We start from the raw sequence: 27,162 nt of genomic DNA on the forward strand, positions 1-27,162 counted from the left end.
TGGCCAAATACAAGCTGATGACATCAGCACTGAGATTTCCAAGGTCTTCCAAGGGTTTCGATGCTGCTGTTCTTATTTCGCATCTGGCTTTGGAGACGTAGCCAGTCCTCCAAGCCTGCCTGCTTGCAACGAAGAACAGAACAGCCATGGGGAGCAGCTTCAGGGGCTTTTCAGTAAGCTCAGAGAATGATAGTATAATGTAAGTCCACATGTGGATATTTACACTACATTTAGGGGCTTAGGATTGAGACCATAAGTAGGTGCTTCTCCTATCTACTCCAACCACCAAATGAACAAAGGGGCATCTAATTAGTGACTCCTAGATGGGTGGGTGGGAATGGCTTTGGTTGTGAAGGAAGGAAGATAATTCTGACCTCTGCAGAGAAGAAAAGAAGATACATTTATGCTTGCATATGTTACTAACAGGATACCAGACTTGTAGGGCCACCCTAAACTTGTGTGCTCAAAAGTAAGCCCCACTGAATTGAACTGGCCTTTCTCTCCAATAAACATGCTTCATCTTGCTGCCACCTTCAGGGACAGCATGGCAGCACATGCTAGACCTCTTCCTTCCTTCCTTCCTTCCTTCCTTCCTTCCTTCTATTTTCTTCTGGAACATTTGTATCCCATCTTTCTTCCACAAAAATATGTGCATGGGGTTTTTGGAGGTAGTCTCCCATCTAGGCACAGAATGTGCCTAAACTTGCCTAGCATCAACAGTGTGGCTACATCAGTCTTATACACTGCTGCAGGACCTGTGTGTCCTGCACTTCAGGGCAAATCCAGAAATATATCCGCAGTAGACATTATCACTGGGGGATAATAATATTTTCTTTTTATAGCCAGAGTATCCCTATGAGGGCATTGTTGTTTTCACATTGCAGACACAGACTTAAATCTGGAGTAGGCCCTTCAAGTGTTGTACTGGCACTAGCAGCAGCATTCATCTCCATTGGCTATATTGGCTAGGTACAATGGGAGTTACAGCCCAACAATATCTGGAGGGACACAGATTCCCAATCCTAACCTAAATTATTTAGTTGCTAGTCTTAGCTAAAGTAGATGCACTGATTCAACTGTTGAATGGGAGATCAGAACAATCCCATTGATTCAGGGGCTGAATGCCACCCCATTTTGCTCCGGATGGAGGCTGCAGCCTCCAGAGGAAGCAAAAAGAAGCTGCGAAAAGCAGTTTCTTCTTGCTTCCTGGAAGGGGTGTCATAGGTGCGGCGGCGTGCCATGATGATGCCCCTTCCACGCTGCGCCATTTGGGCACTGCGCCAGAGGTGCACCATTGTGGCGCACATGGTGTAGACCAGTGGCGGAAGGGCATCGCGTGTAGGAACGTTCAGCCCTCGTCCCACCCACAGGTCTGTACAGGGCCTCAGGGGGGTTTTCTCCAATTGGGATTAGCAGTTTGATTTAATAAATTGCTTTCAGTTTCTGATTGAGGGCTGGCTCAATATATTTTGCTGCCTGAAGCAGAACAGAAAATTTGCAAAAATTCCTGACTGCCCATATCAACTGCTGTTTCTTGAAACCAGAATCTAGAGCATGTGGTGGCTGCCTCATTCTATCCAATGGTAGAGCCAGCCCTGTTATGAATCCATCTATTTTCCTACTCTTTTTCCTGTCATTTCCATTGGCCTTACTGTTCTCCAAGTTTCATTTCATAGAAGCTTTTTGCAAATGGAAGGAGATAGGAATCTGCAAGATGCTGGACCTGTTCTCATTTAAGGCCTGAGGGTGTTTTTACCTATCATATTGTGAACTGCAATTGCAATTCTGAATACTCCTTTCCTTATAGAATACAGTCAAAAGAGTAAATTTTCCTGTTCTGCGTGGGTTTCCATTATGTAGGTTTAGTAACCAGGGAAAAAGCTCATGCGTTTATCCTCTGTCCCATAGGCTGAATGGCGGGAGGAAGTGAAGCTACATTTTGAAAAGATTAAATCAGAGGGGACATGTCTACACCGCTTGGAGGAGGAGTTGATCCATCGACGGCGAGAGGAACTCAGGTAAAGTGGATGTAGGTGCATTGATTACTCAGACTGCATCTGCACTGAAGAATTAATGCAGTTTGAACACCGCTTAGACTGTCATGGCTCAATGGTATCAAATCGTGGGATTTGTAGTTTGTTGGGGCACCAGAGCTCTGACAGAGAAGGCTAAATAGCTCACAAAACTTCAGATCCCATAATATCATAGCAGTGAGCCATGGCAGTTAACGTGACGTCAAACTGCATTATTTTTGCAGTGCAGATTCAGTTTCAGTTGAGAAAACTTCCTACCTTTATGTTGTTGTGCTATCTGATGCTTTTTGCAGAAAACTTCCAAGAAATACAAAAGGGAAGGGTTTCAGTCACATGAATTCATACCAAGGAAGATGCTGACTGAAGAAAACGCCTACAACTAAAAAAACCTGAAGTAATATATAGTGTATAACCCATGCGTGAAAAAGAAATAATAACCCATTGTGACAGCTTCAACAATAACTTCAGACAAGTTAAATATATACTAATTACCGCATGTACTCAACTATAAGTCGACCTCATGTATAAGTCGAAGGCAGGTTTTGGGGCCAAAATTAGGTATTTTGCTATGACCCGTGGATAAGTGGAGGGTAAAACATAGGATCTCAGCACCATTCCTTCCCCTCTGCAGCCCAGCTGCCCCCTCGGGAGACAGCAGGGCTGGGGAAGAGAGTATTACCACATTAGTCTGCATATAACTCCCCACTGCTGCCCATTGTCTCCATAACTGCTGAGAATCAAAGATTGGCCCTTCCTCAGTGAGGCACTACAGAGGCCTCACTGCAGGCTGAAAGGTCAGAGGAAGACATTATGAGAGCAGTGTCCCGGCCACCACTTATGCACAGGCTTCCTCCACACCTGCCTCTCTAATAATGCCTCGTGCTGAGAGGATGGGCAGCAGCAAAAGACCAGTGAAATTTGTCCTCCCACTGGACAACTCACAGCATATTACTTCCTCTCTCCATCTGCAGGCATGCTTTGGACATCCGAGAGCACTATGAACGCAAGCTGGAGCGAGCCAACAACCTTTATATGGAGCTCAATTCCCTCATGTTACAGCTGGAGCTCAAGGAGAAGGAGCTGCTCCGGTGAGAGATATAAACTTCTAGCAGTCTCCGTCAGGGGGGCTTTGTGTGTGTGTGTGTGTGCCTTCAAGTCATTTCCGACTTAGGGTTTCCTTGGCAAGTTTGTTCAACGGGGATTTGCCACAGCCATCCTTTGAGGCTGAGAGAGTGTGACTTGCTCAATGTCACACAGTGAGTTTTCATGGCCAAGTGAGGATTTGAACCCTGATCTCCAGAGTCACAGCCCAATGCTCAAACCATTATGTCATGCTAACTCTCACTGGGGTTGCTACACTTTACTAATATTGCTTCAAGGGGAGTAATGCTTTTCATTGAGCATGAGCAGTCCAATGAAGTGTCTGCCAGCTCACTCTGGTGTGAGGCAAGGCACTCACAAAATATTCTCTAGCCTTTTCTGTTAAGGTTGCTAGAGTGAAAACTGGAGAGGATTCCTATAATGGTTATGTAGAACGGGGAAGTTCAGAACACGTTGCTCATCACACAACCAGGTAACAAGCAACAAACACCTACTGAAATTCTCTCTTCTGCACAACCATGAAAGGTACAGGAACCCTCTCCAGTTTTTTACTCTTTCAACTCTTTCTGGCCTAGTCCCTCTTGGTAATGTAGAACATTACATTATAGTGATTTCCATATAGAAATGAAAATCTCATGCATATTTAGTAATGTCATTTATTTTTATTGCATTTGTACTTGTACTTTTTATTTTTATTTTCTTATAATTTAATATATCTTGTTGGTCATTCTAGTCATGAGGATTCACACTAGCCAAAATATCGGTGTTGAATATTTCTGACTCTTGAATCTTCATATCTTTTCTTATTTTTGTTACCCATCTCCCCCAACAGGCGGGAACAAGCTCTGGAGAAGAAGTACCCAGGGCTCTTTAAGCACCATCCATCCCGCAGCCTCCTCCATGGCAACACAGTGGAAAAATTGATCAAGAAGAGGAATGTGCCTCAGAAGCTCTCTCCACACAGCAAGAGGTGAAATTGGCAGAGAAAAGACTATGGAGGAGAGAGGGAAAGAGGGGGTCTTTAGACAGGAAGAGGAAGCATGTCCAGATGCTTTGGACTTAGAATCTTATCTCATGAGAAAAGAAAGTCGAAATGGACTGGGAGAGCAGTGGCTTTCTCTGTGCCTCTCCGCATGCCATCGAAGCACTTCCTGAGGGAGAGGATCATAAAAGCATACCTTTTGTTGTGCTGGAAAAATTTGTTTGGCAAAAGGCACACTTTTATCATCATCTCCCTCAAGTAAAGAACAGAAGTTCTACAACAACATGCAGAGAAGAACAGAGAAAGCCGATACTCTCCTGCTCCATTTCAGCTTTTTTTCTCATGCAATAAGGCTCTAAAACTCACACAGTCCCCTACCGTTGGCCATCCTGACTGAGGCTTCTGGGACCTGCAGTCCAAAACATCTGGAATAACTAAATGTTCTCTAGCCATTATCCAGGATTGAGCAAGCAGAGTGGCCATTGCCTGTGGCAAAAGAAATAAATGTGTGGACTAATATACTTTACATACTATGTGTGTGGCATGGTTCCAAAAGAATTTACACGTGAAAGAAAGTGCTGGGTGCAGAACTCAGCATTTTTTCTTCCTTTTCTTTTCAAGCAAATATTCTTACCTTATTTTGAAATTATGTTTGAAAGTAAGTTGGCAGTGCCTGGCAAGATCTCTGGTTGGGGAGAGCTGCTTAAGCTTCTGCTGCTAACAGGACAGGACACCAATCTTGCTAGGGACTCAGAAAAGTGTTTTTTTCCCTTGCCAGTCTTTATGAGTCTAAGGATGCTGGCCTATTCATATTCCTGTTTGCTTCCAAACTTACTGTATCTTCTTGTTAGTGGTAGTAATAGTAATAGCTGTAGTAACAGTAATAGTAATAACAACAATGACAACACAATATACCAGACATAACAGTGGTTAAGAAAAATAAAGATTATCCCTGGAATCCTATTATCACCTTTATTTAACGTAGCTCTACATATACTTAGCTAAGTAGCAGAGGCACTAAGAAACCCTGTTAATAAATTGCAAAGATGAGTATTGGGACACTGACAAGAGTACCCGACGCACATCAGGGCCAATGTGCATCACTGTGTAAAATGTATCAGTGTACAATGCACACATGGCAGGGGGTTGAACTGGATGGCCCTAGCGGTCTCTTCCAACTCTACGATTCTATGATTCTATGGCTCTGCTGTATAGTGTTACAGCAGTCCTCTACTAGATATGGATGTTACAAAACTGTAGAGTCCTAATTCCTGCCTAAGTTAAGTGCACCTATGAAGATTTAAGACTCTAATAGGATCTGGCCATTAGATATGGTGATCCCTGGCAATAACAGAATCAGAGACAAACAGAAGGAAAAGATTTAGACGAAGGCTTTCATGGCCAGCATCCCTACTTTTTGTGGATTTTTCAGGCTATGTGGCGATGTTCTAGAAGAGTTTCTTCCTGACGTTTCGCCAGCATCTGTGGCAAGATAAAGACTCAACAAATGCAAATGAGAAATCACCCAGCAGACAATGAGCACTATCAAGCAGACACTAATCCTCTTTTCCAGACCCTCCCACCCTGAGGCCTGCCATTAGCAACAGAACAATACACATGCAAATCACTCCTCCTTTCCAGGTCACACAAAATATATACCCAAGTCCTTTCCAGGCAAGCATTCTCTGAAGATGCCAGCCACAGATGCTGGTGAAACGTCAGGAAGAAACTCTTCTAGAACATGGCCACATAGCCCCAAAAAAACTACAAAAAGATTTAGAATTATCAAGATCTACAAATGGAGATTCACATCATGCAATTCACATTATGCTATCATACAGCACTGATACTTTGGTCCAAAACACACTGCAGAAATAATGCAGTTTGAGACCATTTTAACTGCCCTAGCTCAATGCTAGGGAATCCTGGGAGCTGTAGTTTATTGTGGCACCAGAGCTTCTCTGATAGAGAAGGTTCAATATCTCACAAAACTCACAAAGTTCTCACCTGAATGCTCTGGCAGAGAAGGGTAAATGCTTCACAGAACTACAGTTCCCGGAATTCCCTAGCATTGAATCAGGGCAGTTGAAGCACTCTCAAACTGGATTATTTCTGCATTATGTTTTGGATCTTCAATTCCTAGACACAGTCTGAATCACTGATGGTCCAAATTTGCAGTCAGGTACATCTGGTAGACTATGAAATGGAGTATAATGTGAAAAGGTATGATGGAATTAATATTGATTTCTTCATTGATTTATTTTAGACTTTGCAGCTCACCATTTTACACATAATTTAAGATAGCTAACAGTTTCAAGTTTTAAAATAAGCAATAATAAAACACTGTAACAAAGCAATAGTAAAATTTTGCCAAACAAGCTGAGACCAGAAAGAGAAAACCAGCACTGAGGGCGTGATGCCCTTTGTGGGCACACTGAAATGTAAGCTGGCATCCAATCAGTGACAAATGCTTATATATTCTTGTGGTTGGCAAAATCCAGCTGCACTGTCCATGCTGACCCTTGTACCCTTAATTTGCTCATCTCATGCTGGGTTTCTCCTGTCACCTGCATTTGGTTGTGAGGGGACATTGGGGGGATGGCCAGATAGCAACTGGCTGTCCTTCAGCAGCTTGCTGCAGGAAAGCAAGGACATCTTCCCAGACCATTAGGAGGTCCTCCAGGAGCTCCAGGAGTCTGATCTTGTTGTCATCCCCTGGCCACCAAATAGGGCCACCAACAAAAGAACAGTGTGTTAAGGGAAGGGTGAAGGCACTTACTTATTCCTGGAAGAACTTTACACTCTGCAAGTGCAAACTGGGATCTTGGCTATAGTCATGTCGTCATCAGTAATCATCACCTCCATTTTCATTGATCATCATCACAACCACATCTGCATAGGTGGCTAGTCAAACTCCTTTCCTCCTCTTTTGCAGGCCAGACATTCTGAAGACAGAGGTGATCATGGATCCAGCTCTGCCCCAGCTTGCCATCCCCGTGTGCCAGAAAGGTCCCCCGTCACCCGGGCGCAGTCGCCGGGCTAAGTCACGCTACCGCAAGGTCAGCACTCGGGGCAGTTGTGGGGAGCTGGCTGAACCCGGAGGAGCCAAGCGCCTGGAGCCCTGTGCTGCTCTGCGAGGCCTTCAGCATGACCTGCTACTACGCAAGATGTCGTCTTCCAGCCCTGACCTCATCTCCACGACTCTTGGGGCTGAGAGCCGTAAGGGGGCAGCTGGGCCCGAATCCCCACCGACAGAGCAGCCCCACAGTGAAACCCCCAGTGAAGATACTGCCTCAGTGCCATGCTCCAGCAGCCCTGAGTCTCCTTCTTCCCGACAAGGTGCTGTAGGTCCAGCTGGGAAAGCAAGGCTGCAACCAGGAGAGGAGGCTGATAGAGAACAAGGTCGAGGAAGCCGAGCAGGAGCCACCTCTCAATCCCAACATCTCACGCCAGCAGCTCTGTTGTATCGGGCAGCTGTCACCCGGAGCCAGGTAGGCCTGGGGAAAGAGGATGGCTTACTTGCCCTTTCCTCTCCCGGAAGAAACAATAAATGGCACACAATTGGCAAGTGGGGGCATGGCAGAGAATGTGTCTCCAGTTGCATTGATTCTCTTTGTCCTTCCCTCTCATAAACAATTTAGGACTTTCATACAGAGGAGATTGTTGTTTGTTTCTTTGTTTAACTTGGTATATTTCTTGGACTGGGAGCCAGCGTGGCATAGTGGTTTGAGTGTTGGACTAGGACTCTGGAGACCAGGGTTCATTTCCCAGCTCTGCCATTAAATCCACTGGGGGATCTTGGGTAAGTCACATGCTCTCAGCCTTAGGGGAAGGCAATGGCAAATCTCCTCTGAACGGTTTTGCCAAAAAAAACCCCAAAAAAACACCCCTCCATGATAGTTTTGCCCTAGGGTTGCCGTAAGTCAGAAATGACTTGAAGGCAGACAATAACAATTTCTTGGACTACTTTCTGTGTAAGTTACCAAAGCAGTTAACAATGTAAAACTGAAAATAACAACATTGAGAAAGCAATTGAAATTCGGCAACAAATAAGGAGCGTATACAATAAAACTGAGGAGGCAGCATAGTGAAGTGGCTTGAGCATTGGACTACAACCCTTGAGACCAAGATTCAAATTTCCCCTTGGCCATAGAAATCCACTAGATGACCTTAGGCAAGTCACATACTCTCAGCCTCAGAAGAAAAGAAAGACAAGCCTCTTCTGAACAAATCTTGCCAAGAACATGTAAATAACCCATGAGAGGGCATTCCAGAGTTGCAAAGCTAACACAGAGATGTCAGAATGAGCTGATCTTTTCCAGAGGGCCTCACTGGCTAGTCTCAACCCTTGGAGATATAATGGATTTGCAGGAAGAGAGTTCCCAAGGTCACCAACGCTTACCAGTTTAGGGCTTGAATCTGTCCTGGAAAACAAGCTAGTAACCAAGTGTTGGTGTAAGCTCCCAGTTGTTTATATTTCTGATTTATCATATTCGTTTTCCTTCTATATATTGTTCCATTCCTTGTTCCACTAGTTCTATTTTACTTCTAAAATTTCTCATTTCTCAGATTTCTCATTTTTAAATTGCTTGCTTTGTTTGGAACAGCCAGATAAGATCCATGCTATTAAGCCTATCCTAGTGTTAGAAATTATATCAACACTTACTATTGCAGATAGTTTATTTACAATAAGACTTTCCCTTCAGTTTCCCTGATTCTCCTTCCTTTCTTTCCCCCACTTACCTTCTTATTTGTAATTTAAATCATATATTTTAACTCTTTCTGATCAAGGAGTTTTACACTGATTAGTATTATTGACTATGGTCCAAAACACATGGCAGAAATAATCCAGTTCGAAACTACAATTTATTGTGGCACCAGAGCCCTCTGACAGAGAAGGCTAAATGTCTCACAAAACTACAATTCCCAGAATTCCCTAGCATTGAGCCAGGGCAGTTAAAGTGACCTCAAACTGGATTTTTTCCTCAGTGCAGTTTGGACCTATATCACTTGCAAAATCCGTAATTTTTTCTGTAGGCAGAAAGTGGATTCTTTTCTTGCAGAATGTTCCATCGCCTGATACAAAATAAACACAGACCTGAAGTGAGCAAGAAGTGAAGTCACACCTCATTCCCACTTTTCAAAGGGGTTTCAGGACATCTGGCTCTTCTGAATTAGAGCTGGATCTTCTCTCCACAGAACAAAGCAGCATCCCGCATTGGAAAGCTCTGTGAAAATATATTACCACAAGTTTGATAGTCAAATGTAGGATTTGTATCTACTGCAAGCTTTGTAATCATGACATGAGATAGTGGTTTGAGCCTTGGACTAAGACTCTGGAGGCCAGGGTTTGATTCCTGCTTGGCCATGAAACCCACTGAGTGACCTTGGGCAAGTTACATGTTCTCAGCCTCAGGCAAAGGCCATGGGGTCAAACTTCCTCTGAACAAATCTTGCCAAGAAAACCCCATGATAGATTTGCCTTAGGGTTTTCTTGGCAAGATTTGTTCAGAGGAAGTTTGACGTCAGAACCTACTTGAAGGCACACAGCGCACGCACACAGTTTTTCCCTTGGGGAAATCTCCAATGACAAACAAGACAGGGCAGGACAGTCCTCATGGATACATGTCCACTTTTCTTCATTTGGACCCAAATCAAGGCTGTGTTTTTTCCCCTTGCAAATATTTTGTGCCTAGAAAAGCTGAATTCTGAATTATGCTGCCCAGGGAGAGTGGGATTAGTTATAGGTGGCTACTGCTGTAGGAAAGGCAGAAGAGGCTGGGAGAACATTGTCGAGACATCATTGTCTCTCACAGACCTTCTAGTAACATTTGCCACGGACTTCATATGGTCTGGAAACTCTATGTATCATCAGGCTAGCACAGTAGCAGCAATAGTTGCAGCAGCAACGGTGGTGATAGCCAAAACATCTGGTTATGGGTAGAGGGACGGGGGGCAGAATTCTCCCCCAAACTCTCCCTTTGCTGCCAGCACCTTTAAGATAAGCAAGGCAAGGTTCCACGCAATACCTCAATTTGATGCCATTGGTAGTTTAGTTCTAGCACAGTGAGGGCAACATGAAATCCAGCATCATTATTGTCAACTACTTGGAGACCCATTACGGCTGAAACGCTGGGGAAAAAGTGTATTATTCTAGTATGTTTTCTGTTATTGGCTCTGATTTATGGTGACCGAATCCTAGGGTTTTCTTGGGCAAGATTTATTCCCAGGAGGTTTGCCACTGCCTTCCTCTGAGGTCAAGAGAGAGTAACTTGCCCAAGGGCACCCAGTCTTTTTCCATAGTTGAGTGGGGATTCAAACCCAGGTCTCCCAGAGACCTAGTCCAACATTCAAACCACTAGCTGCCTTCAGTGTATTTTGGGAGAAAGGCAACAATAGATAGATTGATAGATAGATTAATTAATTAATTAAAGTATACATCACACTGGTGGTAGTGGTAATGGCAGCTACTCCTTTTTCATGCTACATATAAACATGCTAAGCAAATGTGCTCATTTTTACATCATCCTAATTCAGCTAATCAGGGATGGACATATACCTAGGGAACAATCTGTCCGAGGTATTACAAAGTACTCAAAGCCAAAAGCTGGTGGTCCAGCTTTTAAAATTTCCTAGAGCTTTGTTTTTTCCTTGCCAAGCCTGTCTCCTCATAGCCTTCCAAGCCTGAACCTTACAGGAGCATGCAACCTTCTGCAAATGAACTTCCACTTATGCAATAGAAGTCCCAGTTGCTGTCATCTCAAAATATGCTCTGGAGGCTGCCCAAATATTTTTGGAAGAGCTGCTCTCTCTCTCTCTCTCTCTCTGTCTCTCTCTCTCTGTCTCTATCTCTGCTGGAGAGAGAGAGTTGCCTCCCTCCTGGTTCTGCTGACCAAAAAAGCAGACATCATCATTCAATTCTCCTGCCGTGTTTATGTCTGTGGGCTTTCTTTCTGTCTGTTTCTTCTTTCTTTCCCATTTACACATTCAGTGAATCAATCAATCAGTCAAACTGTCAGTCGCAGTGAATGCATTGACTCCAGATGTGGTATATAGAGTGCTACCTACCACTTCCCTCCAATCCCAGAGTTCATCTACACTAGGCAAAAGACTCTGGGCTGTTCCCAGTTTCTCTCCATAACCTCTGCATTCTGGAGTGCTTACTGGGCGGCTGTCTACACATAAAGTCCCATGGTGCTGGGCAGCACAGTGGATATGTGTATAAACAGCTGCCAGGCACTGCTGCAGAATGCTCCAGATTTTTCTGCATGAGTTTTTAAAATCTGATTTAGGCAGGGCTAGGGCGGATTTGGTGCAGAAATAGCCTTTCTTCATGAAGACAGTATGCATGCAAATTGGGGCTTTGGCTCTGCACCATGTAGACAGGTCATGGGGGGAGGGATGACTGGTGTAATTGGTCCATGTAGATGTGCCCCATTTTCCTCCAAAAATACTGCAAAGAGTAATAGCCAATCAGATAGGGTGGGAAGAAAAGAAGGCAAGGTAGATGAAATGCCTTTGCTTATGGTTTTCTGGATTTGGGTGAAAGTTGGGGTCCCCCACCTCAAGCTTTGGGAGACATTTTTAAAAAGTGTCCTCTTCCCATTGCTTCCATTGAGAGGGGAAAACTATGCCATCACCAGGACAAACGTATGTCCCTGTTCCCCCACCTCCAGTTCAGGAGATGTTGGGACATAGGAGTGCCTAGGATCCTGCAGATCCACAGCCCCCTCTTCCAGCTTCCTCTGTCTCTGATTCCAGAGCTCCAAGTACAGAGGAGTCCTGGCTGTAGACCTTGCCACTGTCCCATGGAGGAAGAGTTTGAGTTTGCATTGTAAGAGGGAAATCTGCTTGAAGATCTCTGCTTCAGAGAGGAAGAACCAAAATAACCTCTGGCCTCTGGCATGGCCTCCTTTCAGGATCATAGTGTTGCAGCCTAAATTAAGCAAATTATTTAAGGCATGCAGATATGCTAAAGCAGAAACAAAATGTCAGGATGTTTCTGTCCCCGGTGCTTCAGCTCCTAAGGGAAGCGTTTCAACAGTCTCAAGGCTTGCCAATGAATTTTAAACTGCTCAATTCAATTTCTGTACACCTTTTCTACTTTCTCTTCATAATCAGATACACCCACATAATCACACAAAAAGCAGCTAAGGAGAGAGATAATCTTTGGACATTATTAGACAAGGGAAATTGGAAGTATAATCCAATGGCAATCTGAACGCAATCATGTGGTTTAACGTTATTGTGTGATAGACTACCACACGCAAATTTGTTTAATGTTGTAAACCGCCCGGATTGGTTCGCCACAGGGCGGTATATAAATAAAAATTTATTTATTTAAAATTTATTATATTATTATTATTATTAATTTGGGCAATGGGAAGTTAGTCCGAGTGCAATCATGGGGTTTCACGTTATTGCATGATAGACTACCACATGCAAATTCGGGCAGTGGCATGCTATTTTCGGGCAATGGGAAGCCAGTTTGAACACAGTTCGCATTCATGTAAATTTGCTGAACTAGCGAATTCACGTAAATGCGTTCTGGACCCACTTTCTTTTCATTCGAAATTAAGAGAAATTTCTCATGTGTGATAAAGTCCTTTGAAAGAGTCACTCTTTGCACAGTTACCTGTCTTAACACCAGGCAGGGCTGTGTACATGTAACCCTAAGTGGTCCTTATTAGAGATACCAGATTTTGCTAATCAAGTTTAGGAACTGGGATGAGACAGGTTGATACTACGCACCTTCCAGCATTTGGCTGATGAAAACTGGGGCAAATATAGCCAAGCAACATCAGGGTGCTGTCAAAATGGCAAAAGTTATGAATGATTAAATGCATAGAAGCTGGGAGAAGCTGCAGTTGTTTCCTTTTTTTGTGAGACTACTAGGAAGCAGAAAACTCCAACCTCTCCTCTCCTCTCCGACTTGCTGAGACCACTGTGCACAAACTATTTTTGCACCTTTTTTGCTGCAATTAAAGTAAGCAGAAGGCAAAGGGGAGGAAAGTGGGAGAAGGCAAGAGAAATGGGGCATTTTAAAAGCAGCTGAAAGAGTTGAAAGACAAGAGTATTGACCCGGACTTTCCTTGCCAAATCTGAACAGCTGGAGGCTATGTACTGTTCGTCCTGAGTGGGAATAGGTACATTCAGTCCGAGCTTCTGTGCCTGTGTAAATTCAGATTTAAGCCCATGAATCCAACAACGCTAAACAAGTGGACAAAAGAATTAACAGTGTCATTTGAAAAACATGTCTAGTGAACTGAGGATTTATTCTACCTTCATCTTGTCAATACTGACATAGTTTCTTCTCTTCCCCCCCCCCCCACCCCTTTCTTTCCTTAGAAGCGCGGAGTCTCCTCAGAGGAGGAGGAGGGCGAGGTGGACAGTGAAGTAGAGCTTCCCCTTCGGCAAAGGTGAGTGAAGAGACAGTGAAGTAGAGCTTCCCCTTCAGCGAAAGGTGTGCAGTTTGTCTTATTGAGCATGTTGAGCTGGGAATTTTAGAGCCAAGTCCCTTCCATGCTTTTCCTCTTGTTCATTTTGGCACTGTTGTTCATTGCACCAGTATGTATGTAATCATCATTCCTCTTTATTTTGCGCCATAAGTGTAGATGGCATTTCACAGAGGACTTCTCACAATCTGGGTCATCAGATTTTCAAAACACTGCACAAATTATTCAACAAATCCTTTTAACTAAACACTTACTGCCTGTGGGGGGAAGTGCTAAATAATATATTGGCTCAAACTGGCATGCCTCTATTTTTTTCCCCCATTTATGGAGCATTTATAAACCCATGAAAAACTGTTTGGTGGTTTTGTGGATGATGCCTTGAGCTCCACCATGGCAGATATATGGAAAATACATGAAGTAGATCCAGATATCATACCCTCCAACTGTCCCAGTTTGACAGGGATAGTTCTGATTAATCCTCTGCCACTTTTCCAGTTGCTTTTAGAAGGTCCATTTCTCTCTCCTCCTACTTTCCCCCATTGTCTTCAGTTTACTTCCAAATTACTGCAAATGGAGCACAAAAGTAGTTATCAGTCAATTCACACACAAGGGAGCAGAGGAGAGGAGTGGGAGGAATTTTGCCCTTCCCAGTAGACTCAGGCAAAAGCAAACAACTGCAGCCTCTCCTAACTCATCTTTTCTTCCTTGTTATTTTGTTGTCTTGACTCCACACTCTGATGTTAGTTGACCACATGCATCCCAGTTTTCATTAATATTGAGAGGGTATGAAACACTTAATGAAGACATTTAATACCTATTATTTTAAGCTGTAACCTCTTGATCAACCACTCTTGTTGGTTGAAGCATGGTATCATCTACACTGTGTAGATATCTTCTCATACGTTCAGTACATGTTATATAAGTTTGCACTCACTATTCTGTAAATCCACATTTTGAAAAAAAATTGATATGGAATAATCAGGAATAAACTTGATTATTAAAGTTCTCCTTTTGGCCTTGAAATCTATATAGCAAGATGCTGTTATGGTTTTGGGTGGCTAGGTTCCTGCAAGTACCCATTGCCATTTTGGTAATGCTGAGTGGCTTTTCATAACCTGGTATGTTGGCCCATACTGGTTCAGGGTAATGTGGTTGCAGGATGGAAGGTATAAGGAATGTGGTGGCTTAGTGGTTGAAACACCAGTTCTGACGATTGTAAGGTGAGAAGGTTGGCAGTTCAAGGTCCAAGTGTCTCGTGAAGGGGTTATCTCCCATCACTAGCCCCAGCTTCTGTCAACCAAGCATTTCAAAACCATGGAAATGCAAGTAGATAAATAGGTACCACTTTAGTGGGAAGGTAACAGCGTTTGGTGCAGTCATATTGACCACATGACCATGGAGTCATCTTTGAACAATGCTGGCTCTTCGGCTTAGTAATGAAGATGAACACTTCCCACTACAGTTGGTTATGACTAGACAGTCATGTCAAGGGGAAACCTTTAGGATGGAAGGTTGTGGAAGGCTGACCTAGAGAGAGTCCAGCAGTTTCTCTAGGCCTCAGTGGTTCCATAAAATCAGGGGAGAGGAACTTCTGGCTCATCCAGCTCAGAAAAGATGTAAATCCCAACTATGAGACATTAAAGGAATCCTTCCCCCAAATCCTTACCCTTCCAAAAATTTTCCCATCTGCATGTCCCTGCGCCTCTGCCTTTGGAGAGGTGAGCAAGTTATGGAGGGCATCTTTCTGTGCTCTCTGGTCACTGACCAGATTTCACACGGAGGTTCCTCCATGCCCTATTCTTTCCCTTCAGGGAAAGCAAGTGGGACAGGGAGGAACACATTTGGTGAGATACTTTCAGTTAGGCTTGCATGCACCACAGTAAGTCTCAATCTGGATTCAGCTGTCTTTGCAGGGATGTCCAGCCGAGAGAGGTTTTTCACCACCCAGGAAAGAGCACCAGAGAGCAAAAGGGGGCAGTAATCAAACAACTGAGTAGAGGTGGCTGTGGATTAAAGAGTTTTGTGCTCTTCCCTCTTTATCTGCTGTTGTGTCTCTGGAAGAGAGGGGTCTAGAAGAAAACTCAAGCCTGATGGGATCCATTCTTTGGGTCCTGCTACCGTCTTTCTGTGCAATGTGGTTATCATTGTACTATGCTCATTCTGGGTGAGGGTTGCCATGATCCCCCAAGGCTCACAGCCTTCTCCCTCTTTCTTTCTCTGCCTAGGTGGCCTCAGGCCATGAGCAAGCGGCAGTCACTCTCCACTTTCAGCTCGGAGAATTTCTCTGATGGAGATGGCGAAGAAGGCACTGCCAGTGAGGGCACCACAGCTTCCCACAGCGGTGGCACGCCAGATGTGGCCAGCACCAATACGGACGAACGGCTGGATGCAGAGCGTTCAGATGATGATATCCTGGGACACTCGGATGGGCTGTCTGAAAAGGAGGCAGCCATCCGTCTCGTCAAACGCCAGCTCAGTGCCGAGCAGAATGCAGGAGAGGTGGGTGCAGAGGGAGAACTGGGAGGATTGTCAAGGCTTTTTGGAGGCTGTGGGCCTGCTTTGTTTTGCTTCAGGAATGCCTGAGGTAGCAAATGTTGATAATGTAGGTGCTTGGGGAAGATTGTTGGACAACAGTTCCTTCTAGTTCAGTGTTAATTTAAATCAACTATATCACGTCTGCCTGCATCTATGCTTTGCAGATTTTTTATTCTGCATATACAGCAAGGGTGGACAACCTGTGGCCCTCCATATGTTGCCTGACTACAACTCCTGCCAGTCCTAGCCACTGGTGATGGATGATGGTAGCTGCAATCCAACAATAACTGGGGAGCCACTTTTTGCCCAGGTGGATATACAGTGTTATTAGCAAATTCTGAAATGGAATTCACCACTTTGAGGGAATTGCCTGCCATTTTTACTGCAAAATGGTCAGGTGTCTAGCTCCCAAGATTGCAGAGAAATTTTAAAAGGTATGGACAATTTCTAGTGACAATTCCAAGACAAAAGATGAAAGGAGGATTTCCAGTGGTCAAGGAGGACATGATGTATGCACTCCAAATACCTTTTAGCCCTTCCCCATGACTGGCAGAAGTTAAATAAATTATGCAGTATATGCAATGAAGCGGGAGAAGTGCTTTATCTGCATAATGTATTATGTTTTGTTTAAAGCTTTTCTTAGTGCAGAACCTTGCTTTTAAAGAACAGTGTATGGATGAGCAAAGAACCTCTCTGAAGCCGAAGGCTTTCATGGTTGACATCCATAGTTTTTTGTGGGTTTTTCGGGCTATGTGGCCCGAAGATGCCACCCACAGATGATGGTGATACGTCAGGAATAAACTCTTCTAGAACATGGCCACATAGCCCAAAAAACCCACAAAAAAACTAAAGAACCTCTCTGTTTTGCAACCACAGTCAGAGCAATATGTGGCCTAGTTATTGAAGAGCATGGGGCCATGGTGCATGAGACCCAAGACTCATCCCAGGAGTGGGCAATGCACAGCCTTCTAGATGTTGTTGAACTACCATTCCTATCAGCCCTAGTCAGCATAGGCAATGATGAGGAATGCTGGGTGTTGACTCCAGCAGTATTTGGAAGGCTGCACTTTGTCCACTCCTAGCCTTTCTAGTTCAGCATTATCTTCCCATAGATGACAACCCTTGAACCCATGAGCACTGCAGGAGAGCAACAGCACCTTCCCTATGACATTCCCCTAGAACTTATTTAAAAGGGCATACTGCCAGTAATACTGGAGATTGAACCTACATGCCATGACTGGAAGTAGTCTTCTCCTCCCCTGTGATTTTTGGTGTGGGGTAAATCAATCCATCCTTCCTTCCTTCCAACCCTGATTCCGTTTTTTTCCTCTCTGATCCCAGGACCCTGCCGCCTACGAAGATTCGGACTGTGACAGTGCCGAACTTGACCATTCAGGCAGTGGGGAGGTGCAGAGACTTCCAGACATGCCCAATTTGTGAACTCACCTGCTCGGCTTTCCCTTCTTCAGGTTGTACAGACCCGTCCTTCCTCTGCCTCTCTGCACCACCACCATCTCCCCAGATATTTATATAAATAATCTATAAAGCTCTATATAAATCTATATTATCTCATAATCTCTGGAAGGAGAGCCAGCACGCCTCATCACCTCCCTCCCTGCCCTCACTTCAGCTTCCTGCATTCTCTCGGACTGGCTGGGTTTGCGTGTGTGGGTCTCAAGGGTCACTTCCTGCCATCGGGACTCGCTGTTTTCACTTGGGACAACTGGAGACACAGAACAAATGAACACAAAACCAAGCAACTTATAGTCATTGCCCTTCCAGCTGAGCAGGGCGGCTTGTGCCCTATGCTGAGAGGAATTGATCCCTTCTACTCTACTTCCTCAAGTCCTGAATATTGTGAGTTCCAACAAAGGACCCACCAGTTCCGGCCAAGCCCGAGGATTCACCAATGAGTCCAAGAAGCAGAGTAAGAGATTGAAGAAAGAGTTGAGCTGGAAATGTGGTGCTTTCATCTCCCAGAGGAAATGGCAAGGTGCATCAACGGGGCTCCAGAGCTCTTTGCTACATCTCGGCTGGAGGGTGTGCATTTTGAGCCTCAGCCAGACTGTCTCTGAGAGGGACTTAATGCATGTTTGGGCCACAGTCAGCATGGAAACTCCCTTCTCCCCGTCCCACTAAGCCACAGCGTGAAAAATAAGTCTTTCCCATTCCTCTTATGTAGCCCTTTGCACAAATAACAACCAAAGCCAGAGTGCAACAACCTCTCAACACACAAACACACATACCCATGCTCCAGTTCTTGGGAATGGGGTGCATAGCCCCAAAACTACAGTATCTGCTCCCTTCCCTCATCCTCCAGCACCCAACCATACTGGGTGAGGTTGGGTCGGTGAGTGTATATATACACACACATACACACCACACATATGTATACATGTATATACACTCAATGTGGCCCATTCACAATTTTGGGATGGGGAAAACAGCTCCATTCTACTCTCTGCTGGCACCAACATGCACTGCACTTTTTAATTTAATTAATTAATTTATTTTATTAATTTATAACGAGGAATGTTTACATTTGCACTTAATGTGTGTCCCTGTCAGGTGGGTTTGTGTGGTGGAGGGTGGGTGGGGTGGGGAGGTGGGGGCAGAGAAGGAGGGTCAAGGAGCAGCAGAGGAGCGCGCAAGGGGTGGGGAGCGGGAATTTGCCAATGCTGATCCTGCTTCTGCCCGAATTTCTGGAATTGCTTAAAAGAAGAAAAGGGACTCCCTCAAGTTTACACTTGCAAGGAAAAATCCTCTTTCTTCTTGGTTTCTCAGGTGAAGGTCTTGGTTTTGGAGAAAGATGTTTTGTTCCCTTTTACATTTGTCATCTATTTGTGTTTGAGATAACCTGGGGATGTGAGGCTTTAAGTTATTTTAAGCCCAGGAGTGGACAGGAAAGAATTTTGAGATTAATTGTAGCTCCTCCATCTTTGTTTCAAAACAGGCTGTGGGACCGTGCCTTTCAAAGTAGGGAACAGGCCCTCCATCAAGTTTAACCTGTTGACTCTGGGGTGGGTGACTGCAGCTTGCACATGAGCCGTGTACTTTTCTCAGTTAATGCTCAAGGAGGAGATGGGTCCCTGTTGTATTTCCCCCTTCTATAGGCTCCCTGGCCAAGGACCTGATGAATCAGCGGGCAGTGTCCAAGGCCCAGTATCAGTCAACCCAGAGAGAGATGCAATGGGAGGAAAGGCACAGAATCCAGCCGCATCCCATCCCTTTACAGTTCTCTCTCTTCTGTCAGAACAGCATTGGAAATGTAATAGCATGCCCAAGTGTTGCTCACACATCAGGTCTGATTTGTAAAAACCTAAAGGGAAGGGGCACCCAAGCCTGCTCAGCTCAGTGGGATCTTTGCAGGCAGTGTCTACGGTTTGTTCATTCTCATCAGCCAAGGTCCTCTCATCTTCCATATACATCTGTTGTTCCATCACAAGTAGGGGGAGAGTTCATGTTTAAACTCCGATGTGTGTGCTAACTCAAATGTTAAGGCCTACACCGATCAACCATCGGCAGAGGTGCCTTGGTGCTAATTCCCATCAGCCTACAAAGGAGAAGGATTTGGCTTAGGTGCCCAGGCAGATGTTGCTTCTCAAACAGGCTATGTGTTGGTTTTATTGCATGGGCAGCAATCCCCCTTTTTCAGAGGAAATTGAGGGGAGCAGCTCTGGGAGAGATTTCACTCCAGTCCGGAGCAGCAGTGCTAGGATCTGCATTTTGCAAGGGCTGAAACACTTTCAGTCCCTCAGAGCTCAGGTAAGCAAGCTATGGAAAGTTGGAGTTGCTTGGTGATTCTGATGAACAAGATTTGAGATTGGTCACTAATCTCATGGTGCTAGTTTACTAGCATGAGCCTGGTATAAAGCAGTTTAGAGCCTGAAGCCGCCTAGCCTTATATTTGCTGCCAAGGCAGGTTGCTGCTTAAGTGATGTGACATTTGCTGGGAAGTTTTGTTCCAAGCCAAAAGGCCAGGCAGAATTGGTGATAAACCATTTCTTCCTTGCGTAGCTCAATCATTAGCTAAGCCAAGAGGAGCTAGACTCTTCTTCCCCTTATCCTGAAGCAGATGAGAAAGCTAGCATCTTTGTCTTTTGTTTTATACAGCAACGGTGCAGTAATCTAGCATTTTACAAAATCTCAAGTGTTATTGAAAGGAAGAGCCCAACTGGTCTGCAGAGAAGTGTAAGAGGCAACAGAGATGTGATTTTAGAGGTCCAGAATAGATTTCTCCCCTGTCACAGGTATGAGGGGCTTTAGCAATCACTATTTTATATAGTTTTTTGTGGGTTTTTCGGGCTATGTGGCCATGTTCTAGAAGAGTTTCTTCCTGACATTTCACCAGCATCTGTGGCTAGCATCTTCAGAGAATGTATCCTCTGAAGATGCCAGCCACAGCTGCTGGCGAAACATCAGAAATAAACTCTTCTAGAACATGGCCACATAGCCCGAAAAACCCACAAAAAACTATGGATAGCAGCCATGAAAGCCTTCAACTTCACTATTTTTTTTTCTTTCTCAGCAATACATTTTCAACTGTGAGGATTAGTTACATGCTTTCCAAAGAACAAAAATAGAGGTGGGGGAGGTTATTCACAATCTCCACTGACTTTCTGATTCCCCCATGGCTCCTGTTATTTTAAATGTTGCTGCCTTTCCCAGATGGTAAAAAAGGTGTTCACATACCTCAGTACTGGTTTATTTTAATTACATTTTTTGAATGTTAAAAAAAAGAAGTCAATTTTCAAAGGCAAGCAAATGGAAGGGAACCACCACACTAACACATGACAAAGAACTAGCTTGTGTGTGTTGTGTGGCTTCAAACTGTTTCTGATTTATGGCAACCCTAAGGCAAGATTTGTTTAGAGGTTTGCCATTGCTTTCCTCGGCTGAGAGCATGTGATGCCCAAGGTCACCCAGTGGGTTTCATGGCCGAGTGGGAATCGAACTGTGGTGTCCGCAGTCATAGCTCCAGCCTAATGCAAGAAATCCTCTTGCAGTATGAGCCATGATTACCTATTGGGCTCTTGCCTCCACACAGCAGATGGGGTAAGGTGGGAGTGAAAGTATATAGCATGGATTAGAAATCTGAGACAGGTCTTAATGTGAGCCTTGAAGTTTCAGTGACCATTCTCCCAGCAGAAGGCAGCTAGAAGGCCCAGGGAAAATGCTGTTTTCCAGGCCTGCTTTCAGTTACAGAGCATTTAACCAGATGGGTGTGAGGGCTTTGGCTAACCTTCCCCCAGGCAAAAAAAAAACCCCACCTTAATTCCTGTAGCAGCTAGGAAGAGCATACAATCTGCCACTTCAGCAGGAGGTACACCAGGCATAGCAAACTAGTCTGTAGCTACATGCAGTTTCTACTGGATAAACATTCAGGACTACAAAGTTCTAGCTATGGGCCAGAGGAGACTTTTCTCTCCCACCTGCCCTCTGGCAGTAATGACAGTGATGTCAGCAGCCCTTCTTCCTATGCCCCATAGAAGAGATTTCCCTGTTCTCTACAAATCCTTCAGGTAAGGAGTGAAGAAAGAGTTCACTAGAAGCCAGGAGATTGGGTGGATTTGAAGCTGCATAGTGAATGGAGCAATTCAACACACAACACAACACTGCAGTCATATTGTGGCTCACATTTCTTATTTTTTGGTTAAACATATCACCAAGGCAAGGATTTGTGCAAAATTGTCCATTAAAACTCAGTGAAAATCAAAACATCTTTTTAAAAAAGCATCATCTTGGTTCCTTGCCCCTTCCTCATAACTAGTCTAAATGGAATAAATTATACAAGTTGGGAAAATTATGCTCATAGATGCAATGGTTTGAGCATTCCATGACTGTGAAGAACAGGGTTCAGTTCCCCACTTGGTCATAGAAAGACATTGGATGACCTTGGGCAAGTCACATTCCCTAGGCCTCAGGAGAAGGCAATGGCAAACTCTCTCTGAAGTTGAGAAAACCCCTATGACAGGTTTGTGTTAGGATCACCATAGGTTAGAAACAATTTGAACTCAAACTTGGCTGTTTTCATACTGCTTCTTTAAAAACCAACTCTGATTTAGAATGGTTCTCAAACATCTTGGCAAATGTCCAAAAGGAGTACTGGAAAACAATGTTTTCCAGATCTCCATCAAAATAGAGTAGATTGATTGTCAAGAAAGGTTTCTTGTGTCGAGATATGGCATTTTAGAGGCAGATTCCCAGTAACAAAAGCACCACTATTGGATATATTTAAGATCAAAATGTGTGTGTGTGTGTTGGAGAGAAGGCCATTTATTATAAAAGCATTTGCTGCGTTTTATACCTTCAACAACAAGGGTGTTAATCTGTGCTGAGCTAGATGATCTCTAGAGATACTGGCTTCATGCTTTTATTGAACACATCTGGAGATGAAGACAAATTTATCCAGTGTCTATATGGTGTCCCATGATGTCGAATCCACTGGTTAAGCACAACAGCATTTAGTCTTCATGAGGAGATGCACTACTGTAGAAGGTGCTGTGTAGAAGACAGGGCCTAGACTAGACAAAAAAACATGTATCAGCTCAACCCAAAGCAGATCGTAGTCCCCACTAGCAGAAAGAAGTTCCAGGTTCTGGCAGAACTATTAAAATGTTAAGTTTTTAAAAGCCAAAATTCTGCACAGAGACCATGCTGTACAATGCGATGGGTTGCAGGATATGAAGCCATGCTACTGTTTTTCATTCCCCATCTCATGCTGGGGAAATCAGTTCTGCTGTTTCAATGCAAGAACTCAGTCCCATCAACTGGCTACTATGAAATACTCCATTATCTTTTTTAAAAATTCTGTGATTGTTCACTGTAGTTGTTGTGAGCCATGTTGGGAATAGATCAGGTCACAGTGCTTTCTAAGCTCCTACCTTAAAATAACTTGCCCATGTATAGACATAATAGCTAGTAGTGCCCTTGGCACTTGAGGAGTAAGAATGCAACCACAATCCCCTGAAACAGATTAGCATGGAGTCATCATTCAGGGGTTTAGCATTTGCTTCTCATGTTTGAATGCCCACTTTCGAAGAATAGCATTTAAATCATTTCAGCATCTTAGGGAAGCTGTTGCCAGCCAGTGGAGAAAATAATGGGCTAGTTCAGCATGAGCTAACATGGGGTAGTAGTATGAGCACTGGACTATGATTGGGGATCATAGTTCAAATCCTTGTTCAGCCATGGAAACCCACTTGATGGCCTTGGCCAAGTCACATTCTCTCAGCCTCAGAAAATGACAAAGGCAAACCTCCACTGAACAAACTTGCCAAGAAAACCCGAAGGAGGTTGTCATGTCAGATATAATAATAAATTTATTTATACCCTGCCTTTCCAATGAAAAATTACTTGAAGGCACACAGCAACAAAGTTCAGCAAGTAGTTTGACAGTAGGAATTGGCATTTTTAAAAAGTACCTCACTGGCAGCCAAAATTAATCATTTAATCTACACTGTCCACAAACCATAAACTGGAAATGAAAGCAGTGTTTCTTAGAAACAAACAACTCACCTTTCTTATCCAGAACCAGTCTTGCAGATTGTATAAGCTCTTCTGATCAAGTCACAATGGTTTAACTTTAGGTCAAGAGTATCCCTTTACCTGTTTGGGTTGATCTAGGCCTCTCTTATGTCATTTCCCAATGTCTCCATTTAGCTTCTCATAGTTACATTCTTTCCATCCACCCCTCCCTGTCGAGCTATCACAGGGCCTGCCCTTTAAAAAAGGTTGCACTGCACAGCGAGCATGACATACGACCCATCCCAAACACTCCCAGCCCAGTTTGTCATTCTTCCTGTGGAAGGCAAGTTCTCAGTCTCTTAGGTGAAGCCATATGTCTTACCACTTCAAATCTGTGTGTCCCTTATGCTTGTTTTAAAACATCCAACCCTTGTAAGATAGATCATGTCTGTATGGTAATAACATTGCTAGATGAGTAATGGCACTGCAGATTTCAATTAAAGACCATTTTGTACTCAGTGTTGGTATGCTCTTTACGTTTATGCCCTGTATGTTCCACAGACTTCCAAAGGCAAGTACCTTTGTGTGTGAGAGAGATGAAGTGTTTTGGACTGTGGAAGCAGCAAGTTGGTAGGGAATGCTCTATTCATATTCCCTTATGCTTAACAGTCAACAGTCCAGATTCCATTGTTAAGGATTCCTGCTTTCAATTCTTCAATCGTTTTAGGCAAGTTACTTCTTGTCTTTTAAAGCTATAAAGATAAGGTTGAGAATGTGAAGGCAGTACCTGCTTCAGTCCCAGAAAAAATTATGAAAATGGACATTACTTTGGCACCAGGTACTCGCAACAGTATATATATATTAAGTACAGGGCTTCATATTAAACCCCCTTACCAGCCAAATATATACTCAATATATCAAATAATTAGAACACAAACACACCAGAATCTAAACATTATTACATTCTCAAGCCCAGTTCTGAATTTTCAATAAACTATGTTATGTATGGAAGAGGACCTATAGCAAGGCTGAGCAAAGATGTTGAACAGCAAATCCTAGCTGCCACAGACAGCAAAATCTATGGTGAGGAATTCTGGAAGTTACATTTCAACATCTAGAAGGTTTCATTTTGTCCATCTCACACCTTCAGTGAGAAAAGGGCAAGGGGAATGCAGCTTAATGGCTCAGAAGTGGCAGGAGAGAAGATAGGGATTTGTGGAAAGTATCAAAAACCCAAGCAACTCTAACCTATTTTGTACCTACATGGTTCTGCACAATAGCCTTCTGAAATGAATGCTTCCTCATTACACCAGAGATCCCATCATGTTTGGTGCAAGATCTGGCTACCCTGGCATGAAGATCAGACACAAAAAAGTCCCAGGAACTAAGATACATATGCCAACAAGTTCTGCAGATGCACAGATGAAGTCTTGAGAACAGAACTGTTGAGACTCGTCAAATCTCTAGTAACTAGGTGACATATAGTGAAGTGCAGAATCATGCCGAACTGTCAGCACATCCAACTTCGAGAACACTTCAGGAGTTTTAGCGTACACACTGCTACACTTAGATTCTCTATCAGTGGCAGCATGAAATGAGGCACACATTGTGACAGAACCTGACTTATGATGCTCTTCCTCTGAAAGGGTATGAATAGAGACCCTCCTTCCCCCTCTTGCCCTATGGCACTGCAAGCTTAATGAATAAACTACATTAGTACCGATTTTCTCAGCTAAAGCTCAGGAGAATGAGATAAGATTGCTTAGCTTTCTTTCACCTTTCTTACCTTCATCCATTATGCAAAAACAGTTGTTTCCCATACTTTGGCCCTTCTAGGAAGTACAGGCAAGCCCTCCGACTGCACCGTGATAGCTGCACTGAACATCAACCTCTTTTCTACATCTAGCTGACTTCCAAATGAAGAAACAAGGCAGAGATTTTCCAAATCTCTGAGATCAAAGGGAAAAACACTCAGATTAAAATAATATTCCAGGAATGACACTATTGACCTCAAGCACAGTATCTGAGGCACTCCAAAATCAGATGGGATTCATGTAACCATTCAGATGCTGGACTATAACTCCCAGCATATATTGGCGAGGGACACTAGAACCTGACAGCGCAGTATCATGTTGAGGGTCACATGGTTCCCACTCGTCTTGAACAGCTCCAGGCAACTGTAATATAACATTTCCCCAAAATATAATGCCAAAGTGGCCTGTTCAGTGATGCTTTATGGGGAGGTCTGGGGTTTACTGTGAAGTCTAAAATGGCAGCTCTCTGGTTGTAAGAGAACCACAGACAAGAAAAGGCAATATTACACTAAGGGCTGAGGCAAATATTTTTGTGTCTCCCCCCCCCCCCCCATTATCAAAGGGCAGAGGCAAAAGCATTTACATTTCTATACTGCTTAACAGTGAACTCAGTGGTTTAAAATCTGTGAGCCAGTTGCCCTCAACAAGCTAAATACCCATTTTACCGACCTATGGAGAATAGGAGGCCGAGTCAACCTTGGAGCCCTGGGATCAAACATTGTGCCTCTAGTACCGGCATATAACAACTGTACTGCCAGGGATCCTTAGCTTTTTACAAGCATCATTGCATAGTGACATGTTATACTGGTGGTATTATAATTAGAAGGGGTCACCAAAAACTGGAGCAAGTTTTAGGAAATATCCACCAAGTGCTACCAACGGCAGGTTCAACTTGTGGTTGAGATGCAACAAAGCAGGATACAGAATGAAAGCTTTTGCTTTGGAATCATATGTAAAATAGGAGCTGGCCCTAAACTGAATGCTTGTCAACAAAAGAGGCAATTTGTTCAGCACTGATGACCACCTTAAAGAGACAATCTAGAGAGGTAAAATGTTTAGTGCCTTTCATTTTTTACACACACCACATTAGCCAAATGAGCAGATTGCATTCTATAGCTCAGGTGCAGAAAGCTTTACACACACACACACACACACACACACACACTTGTTTCATACTTCAGTTATCCAAAATCCTAGCCACAGTAAAGGACAGTGGGAGTTGTAGACCAGAATCCTTTAGGAGTTTTATGTTGGCCTAACTCTCCATTACACCAGCATACAGCACCTTTCAGAGCAGGGCACAGCAGCAGCTGGGGGATGGAAAAAACATCTCCATTGTCAGAGAAAGCTGCCTTTCCACCTCATGAGTAGTTCAAGAGCTGACAACACAGCTTTTTTCCCTCTATACAGAGATGACTTCTTTTGCTACTCTCCCTATTGTCACATCCATGGCCATTTTGTCATTGCCTATACTGCTGTAGTTATGCCAGCCAGGAGAGTCTTGGCCACAATCAAAAACATCTGAAGCACTTAAGATTCCTTACCCACTCCATAATATTCACATTTGCCAATTGTAAAGCAACAGAGCCAGCCAGCCAGCAACAGATATTTGTATGGAATTCACTTTAAACAAAAGTGAAAAAAGAATTACAGTTGGACTTAGGAGCACACCAGTGTGTCTAGCATTTATTTTCAAAACGAAAGCCAAGACCTATGGTAGCTTGATGATTTTAGGATCATTTGCACACACAGTGCATACCGGATGGGAAACACTA

At 43.8% G+C, this 27,162-nt stretch overlaps 1 protein-coding gene and 1 long non-coding RNA gene across 5 annotated transcripts in view; one reads left to right on the forward strand and one right to left on the reverse strand.

Moving 5' to 3' along the window:
- MAP3K12 (mitogen-activated protein kinase kinase kinase 12) overlaps window positions 1-19,017 on the forward strand; it is a 164,653-nt gene extending 145,636 nt beyond the window's left edge. For all 4 annotated transcript variants that reach the window (XM_089481342.1, XM_089481356.1, XM_089481335.1 and 1 more), the window contains exons 8-14: window positions 1,909-2,018; window positions 3,005-3,121; window positions 3,967-4,104; window positions 7,052-7,607; window positions 13,465-13,535; window positions 15,797-16,070; window positions 17,448-19,017. In XM_089481342.1, coding sequence (XP_089337468.1) covers window positions 1,909-2,018; window positions 3,005-3,121; window positions 3,967-4,104; window positions 7,052-7,607; window positions 13,465-13,535; window positions 15,797-16,070; window positions 17,448-17,546 — 1,365 coding nt within the window. In that variant the 3' untranslated portion in view covers window positions 17,547-19,017. The remainder of the gene's footprint in view (window positions 1-1,908; window positions 2,019-3,004; window positions 3,122-3,966; window positions 4,105-7,051; window positions 7,608-13,464; window positions 13,536-15,796; window positions 16,071-17,447) is intronic.
- Window positions 8,980-25,912, reverse strand: LOC149322681 (uncharacterized). Its single transcript, XR_016272041.1, has 4 exons — window positions 25,360-25,912; window positions 24,153-24,325; window positions 22,414-22,630; window positions 8,980-9,344 (listed from the first exon to the last, which is right to left on the reverse strand). It is a non-coding gene; the product is annotated as an uncharacterized LOC149322681 (long non-coding RNA).
- Window positions 25,913-27,162: the final 1,250 nt, after the last annotated feature.

This window comes from Sceloporus occidentalis, unplaced genomic scaffold (genome assembly GCF_023333645.1).
Source record: "Sceloporus occidentalis isolate IW3139 unplaced genomic scaffold, rSceOcc1.0.p SCAF_1, whole genome shotgun sequence".
NCBI classification, from domain to species: domain Eukaryota; kingdom Metazoa; phylum Chordata; class Lepidosauria; order Squamata; family Phrynosomatidae; genus Sceloporus; species Sceloporus occidentalis.